At 36.8% G+C, this 9,195-nt stretch overlaps 1 protein-coding gene across 7 annotated transcripts in view; it reads right to left on the bottom strand.

Annotated features, from left to right (window-relative positions):
- Positions 1 to 904: 904 nt before the first annotated feature.
- Positions 905 to 9,195, bottom strand: part of Rbm39 (RNA binding motif protein 39) — a 29,120-nt gene continuing 20,829 nt past the window's right edge. For 5 of the 7 annotated variants that reach the window (XM_027421326.2, XM_027421331.2, XM_027421332.2 and 2 more), the window contains 5 exons: positions 6,129 to 6,179; positions 3,128 to 3,209; positions 2,106 to 2,211; positions 1,932 to 2,010; positions 905 to 1,845 (listed from right to left, as the gene is read on the bottom strand). In XM_027421326.2, the coding sequence (XP_027277127.1) occupies positions 1,745 to 1,845; positions 1,932 to 2,010; positions 2,106 to 2,211; positions 3,128 to 3,209; positions 6,129 to 6,179 (419 nt within the window). In that variant the 3' untranslated portion in view covers positions 905 to 1,744. The remainder of the gene's footprint in view (positions 1,846 to 1,931; positions 2,011 to 2,105; positions 2,212 to 3,127; positions 3,210 to 6,128; positions 6,180 to 9,195) is intronic. The other 2 variants (XM_027421328.2, XM_027421327.2) reach the window with 1 other exon arrangement.

Raw genomic sequence — 9,195 nt, 5'->3', positions numbered from 1 at the left:
GAGATTGTCTTCCTAACTTTAGACGGAATTATTTATTGAAAAGACCAGTTTCTCAAGGACTGTATCTTTATCAGGACATTCCTAACAGCCTCAAAATTGGACATTAGAATGTAATATCCAGACCAAAGATTTTTCTGATGTGGATTACCCTTCAACTAAATTTTGATCAGAATGCTAATGCAATGTCCTTAGGACATCAAAGCCCTTTTGAAGCCCTAGATGCCAAAGGGCCCCAGCCGGCTGAGTGGCAAACTCAGCCATCTTGTTTTCATTGTTCACCCAAGGATTGCAAAACTATTAGAAAACACATGGGCAAGAGTTGGAGGATCTGCCAACCAAAGGATAATGTTCAAACCAAGAGAAAGGCCTCAGCTCCATCTAGGGCTCCCGAAGATGCCCAGGCCCCATAGAAAAGGTTTCTGTCAACATGAACACAGATGGACTGGTGTAACACACAATTTGCAGATCATCAGGACGATATTGCTGCTTTTTACAAATAAACTAGAGGTAAGATCTGTGTAAAAGTGTTTTGAGGGCATAAAAAGAAACAAGATTTAGCATCTACAGATTTCTTATCAAAGAGTTGCAACTGCAATTAAATGGACTTCACTCAGAATGGACTCTTCAAAATACTTTCTGTGCATCTTATACAAGAAACAAAATAACAAGAGGCAGCTTGTTTGACCCAGGGAACATACCTTCATTGCAAACACTATGCTGTATGTATTGACACATATATACAATTTCAAGATTGCAGAGGTTGAGAGAGTAGCATTTTCAAATTGTGAAAAACCTAAACTGTAATGCTTAGACGCTAATTTGAAAGCAAAAGAGAAAACAATCACCGACAGCCTATGCTCCAGTTAGTAACCTCAAAATTTAAAAAAATGAAAATTTTCTTGTGGCCTTTTTCAGAGAATTTTATTTGAGTGGTTCTTACAAAGATTGTTGCAATATGAAAGTCATTTGTTTGATAGAAATATCAAGCTGTCTTGTCAAACACACTGAAGTAACCCAAAAATATATTTCAGAGCTCACAGAGCTTAAAAAGAGCAAAGATTATATGCAACCAGACAAAACCTATTTCTGCATTTCCTATATCTTGCCCAGACTTCTTTGCTCAAACTGTTACATCAACCATCTTCAGGAAATGCAGGGATCATTTTGTTTGGAAACTCAAGACACACTAAAACACAGTATTTACAAAGAAACTTTTACACATACATTAATTGAAAAGTTACCATCAAGAAATATAATTTTGAAATACCTTCTTGCCAAATGATCAAGGTGAGATGCTAAACAGCCTCTTAGCTGCCTAGACTGTTCATACACTGTGTATTCCAGAAACCTTTGCTGAACCATGAGCCAAATACATGAATGAATGTGAACTGTAACTGCTATGTAAAAAGTTAGGCTTCTGAAACATTAAAATATTACCTGTCTGCCTTTATACAGAAAGGACATTTGTTCCCCTAGAGCTATTCTATAGATCCTTAATGTAATTTTCTACATGGACATTTAAAACGGCAGAACAAGCGAACAGCTTTGCATAAAGTAGGATTTGCTAGTTAGGGAGAATGAGCACACTGCATTCCTGTTAACATCTTTATTTTTCAAGATAACAGGAGTTGTATACAAATGACAGTAGACCCTTGCCTCTTTATTTTTATCTAAATAAAAGATAACTCAAGATGAATTCTCAAGAAAAAAAAAAAGCTATATACATAAGGGACTATATCTTCCTTCATCGTCTACTTGGAACCAGTAGTTGTGTTGCTGTCATAGAATCAGGAAAGAGGTTGTGGTAAGTTGGAAGAGGTACATATGCAGCTGTTATCATTTTACCTGTTGACAAAAAGAAAAAAAGTTGAGTGATTACTTTCATGTTATCACTAGGTGTTCAACATAAAGTCTTTGTAGCAGTCACTCACCAGCAAACCACCTGCCATGCAATGCATTGACAGCAGCAATAGCTGCAGCAATAGATGGGCACTTCACATATACGTTGCCCTGAAAGCATATCAAGAAAAAATCGTAATTAGAAACAACTGTATTGACCACATATTCTCCCAAAGAAAAAAAAGCAAAAACAAAAATGAAAATACCTGAGCTGAATTTTTGTCAACATAAATATGAATAACTCCTCCATGTTTATTACATTCTTCAATAACATCATCTTTAATCTCTGTATCCCATCCAACTTCTTCTTCTCTGTAAGAAAGCAGAAAGATAATAGAATTGTATTCAAATAGGAAAGGTGCACACATTATCTGTGTATGTATGGCCATGTAGGTTGACCCGTCAGAGGGAGACCATTCTCCTTGTCACTATATGGGTATCAAGTGATCCAAATCTAGTCCTCACACAGCAAGCACCTTTGCTCACTGAACCACCTAATGTGCCTTACACCATGCAGTAAGTCTCTTCAAGAAGCATAACTATTCGATGGGCAAAGGTGGTGCACTCATTTAAACCCAGCACTCGGGAGGCAGAGGCAGGCAGATCTTATGAGTTAGAGGCCAGCCTGGTCTACCCAGCCAGTTCCAGGACAGGCTCCAAAGCTACAGAGAAACTCTGTCACAAAAACAAACAACAAACAAAACAACAATTCAGCTGGGCTAGGAAACAAATGAGCTCACTCCATGAACCTGCCTATTTATACCCAACTCAAAACTGCCATTCATGCAAACATGGCAACTAACAATACATTCTGAGCCATCTACCTAGAAGCTAAGCATATATTCTTAACATTTAAGGTATCAAAGGGTATGAAGCATAAAAAGATATACAAGGTGTTCCATTTGAGCTTATTGTTACTACCATTGTAAATTTTTGTGGAACTGGCTCAGTAGTTGACAGCACTGGCAAATGTGTGGCACATATACAAACATGCAGAAATACTCATATTCATAAAATAATTTTAAACAAAGCAAAAAGAATTACAAGTACACAAATACATGGTATTTGTGGCCACACAGAAATTTATCATTAACAGAGTTTAAATTTCAGCTTTGCTATGTGCCCAAATAAAATATAAACTGCGTAAAAAAGTGTCAACTATTTATCATAATACTTTCCAACTATGAAATATTAAAAATGGGAAATTGCCAATTGCAAACACACTTACGTTTGAGGGTTAAACATGTTAGAAAGTTGAAAACATTGTGTTGCAAGTGGTTGAACAGACGCAGCTGCAGCTAAAGCTGAGGCTAAAAAAGAAGAGGAAAAATTAGATTCCTGGAATATGTGTGAACATCCTTGGACAATTACCTAAAAAGAAAAACCACCCTATCTTAATGTGGAGGAGATATTTTCCAATCACCATCAACAGTTGCTCATTATATCATGACAGTAACACAACAGTTAAGCTGTTAAATTAAGCTTATAAGATTAACTAACTTATAATAGGTAACACAATGTATAAATACTCAAGTATTCTTTAGAGATGAGATGGGGAAAACAGTGCAGACATACAGACAGAAATTTGGTACAGATGTAAATATATTTCCCTAAAGATTTCAGGAACTGGGTTTGTGACTTAGTTGTCAATGTGCTTGTCTAGCAGGCACAAAGCTCTGGGTTTGATCCTCAACACTGAATAAACTGGGTGCATCTATAATTTCAGCCTAAGGAAGGTAGAGGCAGGAAAATGAGACGTTCACAGTCACACAGTCTATCATACCAAATTTTAAGTAAGACTGCAACATATAAAATACTGTCTCTAAGAAAATATACAAAAACAGTGTTTGAAATGGGGAATAGTTGCACAGGAGGAAGCAGGAGGATTTGTTTATAGAGTTCTAGGTCCCCTGGGCTAGAAAGTAAATTGTGGGATATCCAGGACTACAGAAGAGACCTTTTCTCAAACCAAACAAAACCTAAGAAGAGCTTGAGAACAGACATGTAGTCTAAATCTATTAAATTACAGCAAACAAACCTCGATACAAATCATTCCAGAATGAACAAAGGCTAAAAAGAAGTTTGATCTTATTCTGAAGTGATGGGAATGACAAAAAATGGAATTGTTGGAAAAATACTAAATACAACACCCTTCTACTTCTCTTGGTTTTAACAGGAATATAGTTTTCTTTTTAAAAGACACAGGTCTGTATTTTAGATCTATAGACATCTCAGATTCAGTCATCTCAACTACCCCTCAAGATTTATTTTTACTTTCATCTGTATGTATGTACCTGATGGCCTCAAAGGGACACCCTGATATGTTCTTCATAGTGCTGTGAACTACCATATGGATTCTAGGAACCAAACCTGGGTACGGAAGTAAGGGTTCAAGTGCTCTAAATCAGGGAGCAATCTCTCTGGTCCAACTACTTTTTTTCAATGCACGAACCTTATTATTATTAAGGTTTGAAAAGAAAAAAGTATCCAAAGGAAAAAAAATGCCATTGTAAACATTTTACTTGATTTTTCTTAGGAAAACAGAAACAAAAAGAATGGTATGGTATGACTATTATAATTTGGACATAATGGACAATGCAACGCTTAAAGTAACATTGTAACATTAAAGCATACATAGGTGTAGTTAAACACTTTTTCCAAATTAGGTGTTTTCCAAGTTTGGCATTCTTTAGGTTTGGGTTTTCTGTTGTTGAGACAGGGACTTGTCTCTCTCCAGTTTTCACAGAATCACCAAAAAATTAATTATAGCACCAGTTACAGAACTCACCGTAATCATATTATCTGACCATATCCCATTCCAATGCATAACAACAAACAGCTAAGGATAAAATAATGCATTAAGAAATCGAGATAACTAAAATAAATGATCACCTAAGTACCAGACAAATTGCACTGAAAAAAACTTTACAAATATACATGAAATAAATAACACCACTAAAAAATTATTCTGGTATTTTGTGCTTTCTGGTTAAAAAAAAAAAAAAAAGTGCTTTTCCTTCATTAATCCTTTAGATAAAAAAGGTAATTTCCTTTAACAACAAAACTTTTCTGTGTATTTCTTTCTGAGAACAAATATTAACTGCCATAGTCTAAGAGCTAGTAATTCTCAGCTAGCTACTTAGGAATCTAAGGGCTGTTAAAGAGAAACCCTGTCTCAAAAAACAAAACACCAAAACAGAAAGAAAACATTAACCCATTGTACATTTAAATATTCCAGGCTCTAGGAGGCAGAGTCAAGTGATCTGACTTATAGGACAGTCTTGTTCTACATACATAGTTGCAACACAGTCAGAGTGACAACCCTGTCTCCCCAAAAATAAATAAAAACACAAGTATGCATAACTAAAATGTTTTAAGAAGACTGAAGGGAACTACTGAATGATTATGAATAGTACAGATGAAGCAAATTACAATAGGATCATTCTGGCTTAATCTACGCAGCATGCAGAAGAATAAAGAATTCTGACTTTCAATCGATAAATTATTAAAAAAGCAGTAATTACAAATGTTGCATTTGCTTAAAGAGAATTAAAATATATTTAAATCTCATCTAAAATATAACAAGATGTTTTTTTTTTCACATAGGATCATTATCAAAAAACAATAATCATGCTACTCTAAAGGTAGTACTGAACAAGAACACTGAAGAGAACCCTATGAGGTGGATTTCATGAAATCATTGCCTACTTGCCATCATTTCAAAATGCATGTAATATATTTGAACAGTTTATGGGCCCATTCATGGTTTTTGATATTACAGGCTACTAGAAACCAATCAGTGTATCAGTATTAAACATCTAGCCCACATGACTATAAATCTAAGTAAACTTATGTTACATATATTCCACGTTCTAAATCTGGTCTGGGAAAATACTGAGTCTACTAAGTAAACCTTACACCTAGAGAAATACAAGAAAGAAATACAAGACTGAGTTCTGGTTCGTACGTGTTTAACTGTCAAGGAGAGAGTGCTAGCATGCTAGGCCAGGGATTAAACAGCTACAGCTTAAGGCTGAAAAATTCAAGTAATCCAAAACAGAAACAACCACAGATAATTTTATCTTCTTTGACTCAAAATTTAGTTGATTAAGTTTAACTAGTCATATTACACTGAAAAAAATAAATCCAAACAACCATTAAAACAAATTCTATCTTTGTACATTTAATTGTATTTCAAAGACAAAAAAAGTGAAAAATAAGTAACTCACCTTCAGTCTGTTGGGAAAGTCGTGTTTGCAAATCTATAACAAAAGAGAATTCTACAGCTCAGTGCAGGAACAATGAAGAGCCTCAACTAACAGGGTAAATGTCAGGAAAGTATTAATAAAAGAGGACTTCAACAGCAGGGTTTATTAGAATAAACTTATCAAAACCTGGCAGCAAAACCTCCTTCCCCATTCCTCATTGAGAAGGCTTTGGGGCCTTTTGTTGCCTCATATCGTGGAAGTTATTCACCTTTCCTCCTAACCCTAATACATCCTTTCCTATCATATGTGTGCTGCACTGTGATACCACAGCCAGGAATAATGGGAAATGGGGAAAGGGAAGCACACCGGCGAGAAAATATGTGAAACACCCTGATTGAGAATTCAATTCCAAGTACTTAGAAAGTAAGTTTTCTTTTGTTTTTTCAGTGGTAATAAGCACTAAGTATTTCAGAAGGTTATGTTAAAATGGTAAACCTTAACTACCACACACATAAGGGAGCTAGAGCTAGGACCATGTTCCCTAATTTCCCAATTTAGCAATAACTGAGAAAGAGACAATTGCAACAATGTGGAATTTATCTTTTTATGAGATTTTCAGAAGCCGGGCAGTGGTGGTGCACACCTTTAATCCCCAGCACTCCACTGTCAGAGGCAGGTGGATCTCTGTGAGTTTGAGACCAGGCTGGTCAACAAAAGAGCTAGTTCTAAAACAGCCCCCAGAACCACAGAGATACCCTGTTTTGAAAGTGCCACCCCTTTCCTCCCCAAATTTCAACTTGTCAATGGTTTCTAGCACAGGTTAACAATTTGATGTAAGTTTATTCTCTCACATATGATGAAAATTATTGTTTCTACACTGGAAAGCATTTTCAACAAATCTGTATGAGCTGCAAACCAAATTCAAGCAGCTAATAGGTGTGGCCAATCAGCAACAACAGAGTAGGAGGCAGGCAACTCTCTGCTTGAGGCGAGCTTGATCTACATAGTGAATTTCAGAACAGCCAGCTAGGGGATCATCACAGTGAGACCTTGTCTCAAATACCAAAACAAACTCCTGCATTTTTGCAAAGCTACTACAGCTAATAAAAACACCATAAGAAATAAATATGGCATTATCAGTGATAAAGGAATGTATTTATACTAAATGAATTAAGATATTAATATAGAACCAGTGTCAGAAACTTAAAATACAATCTCTCTTCTTCACCCCAAATAGGTGATGCTATTAATTGCCAATCCCGATTATGATGTTAAAAACAACTTTGGAGCTAGGTGGTGGTATCACACATCTTTAACCCCAGCACTTGAGAAGCAGAGGCAGGCAGATCTCTGTGAATTTAAGGCTCCAAAACTATAGAGAAACCCTGTCTGGAAAAACAAACCAACAATAAAACCTTTGGCTACTTTTAATACATTAGTAAACTAGGCACAAATTGTGTATTTTACACAAGAAACATTAGAGAAGTTGTATTATCTAAGGGTTTTGGAACACTCCGTAAATCCCAGTACTCAGGAAAGGCAGAATTAAGCTCAATGCCTGGCTGTTTAAAGCAGGGAACAACCACATGTGGACCACACCACCTTGAATGAGATCTGGTGCCAGTCTGCAGGGCACATACAGGCAGAACACTGGATACGTAATAAATAAATCTTTAACATAAGTTCAAGGCCAGCCTCGGTTATATACACAAGTCTCTAAAGCCTGGGATACCCCAAAAAGAGAATACTTTGAGGGACAAGGCTGACCAGCAGAATAACTGAGTTGTATGATACAGAGCAAAATTGAAGCAAACCAGGGATATCCAATAACATCCTGTCTCAATAATGACAATCTGGATATAAACCTAATACATAAATGAGAAAGCTGCAACTCTGTCCACAGTTGGATCTCTGAATCACATGTACATGGTGGAAGGATAGAGCAACACAGCTAAAATGCCCTCTGATCTCCACACATAAGGAAAGCAAATGAAACTACAGAGACACACCAGCTCCCAAAGTGAATTTCTCTTTAAATGTTTATGTTTATTTTTGCCTGGATGTATGTGTGTGAAACATGGGTGTCAGAAGGCATCATTTCCCCTGCAAGAGGAGTTATATATAGTTAGCTGTGAGTCATCAGGCGGGTACATAGAATACACCCAGAATCCTATGTAAGAACAGCCAATGCTCGTATGCCACTATGAAGCCCTTACACCTAACAATTTCACTAAAGACAACCCGGACAAATCATCCTGAGGGTTAGTAAAAGACATATTTTTTTTTATTTTTTTAAAAATCTTCTAAATCTATTTATTTATTATGTATACAACATTCTGCTTCCATGTATATCTGCACACCAGAAGAGGGCACCAGATCGCATAACGGATGGCTGTGAGCCACCATGTGGTTGTTGGGATTTGAACTCAGGACCTCTGGAAGAGCAGTCAGTGCTCTTAACCTCTGAGCCATCTCTCCATCCCAAGAAATAGACATCTTATTCGGGAAATAGCATGATATATATACCTCAGGTTGGCCTGGGACTCATTTCAGGACAGTTTACTCATAGAAACATAGCCACTAAAGTTACATGGATTACAGGAGTGAGCAGACCTTGCCAAACCTTGCTCCTATGTCCTCACCTTCATGTTGAGAAATCACGTTTTCACAGAGTAACCTAAGACTATGAGAAATGTTATTTATCACAACATGAGGAAATGTAAAAAAGGCCACGGCAATAAGGTTAAAAACCACTGCTCTTTCTAAGAGCACCCTTTTTTCAAATGAAAATTTGACCTTGAAAGAAGGGAAGTAACAATAGAACAGTTTTCAAGTTAAATCATTATTTTTGGTGGCAGGATCTCGCTACACAGTCCCTGCTATCCAAGAGCTCACTTGGATAAAACATAGTGAGGTTTGACCACCAAAGCACTGAGATTAGGGGCCGGAGAGAGGGCTCAGCAGTTAAGAGCACTTAAGAGTTCTTCCAGAGGTCCTGAGTTCCAATTACCGACAACCACATGGTGGCTCACAACCACCTTGAATGAGATCTGGTGCCCTCTGCTGGTGTACAGGCAGAAGACTGTAT

Source organism: Cricetulus griseus, chromosome 6, assembly GCF_003668045.3.
Source record: "Cricetulus griseus strain 17A/GY chromosome 6, alternate assembly CriGri-PICRH-1.0, whole genome shotgun sequence".
NCBI lineage: Eukaryota > Metazoa > Chordata > Mammalia > Rodentia > Cricetidae > Cricetulus > Cricetulus griseus.
The sequence above is the reverse complement of the archived record's forward strand: the minus strand, read 5'-3'. Positions and strand labels throughout refer to the sequence as shown.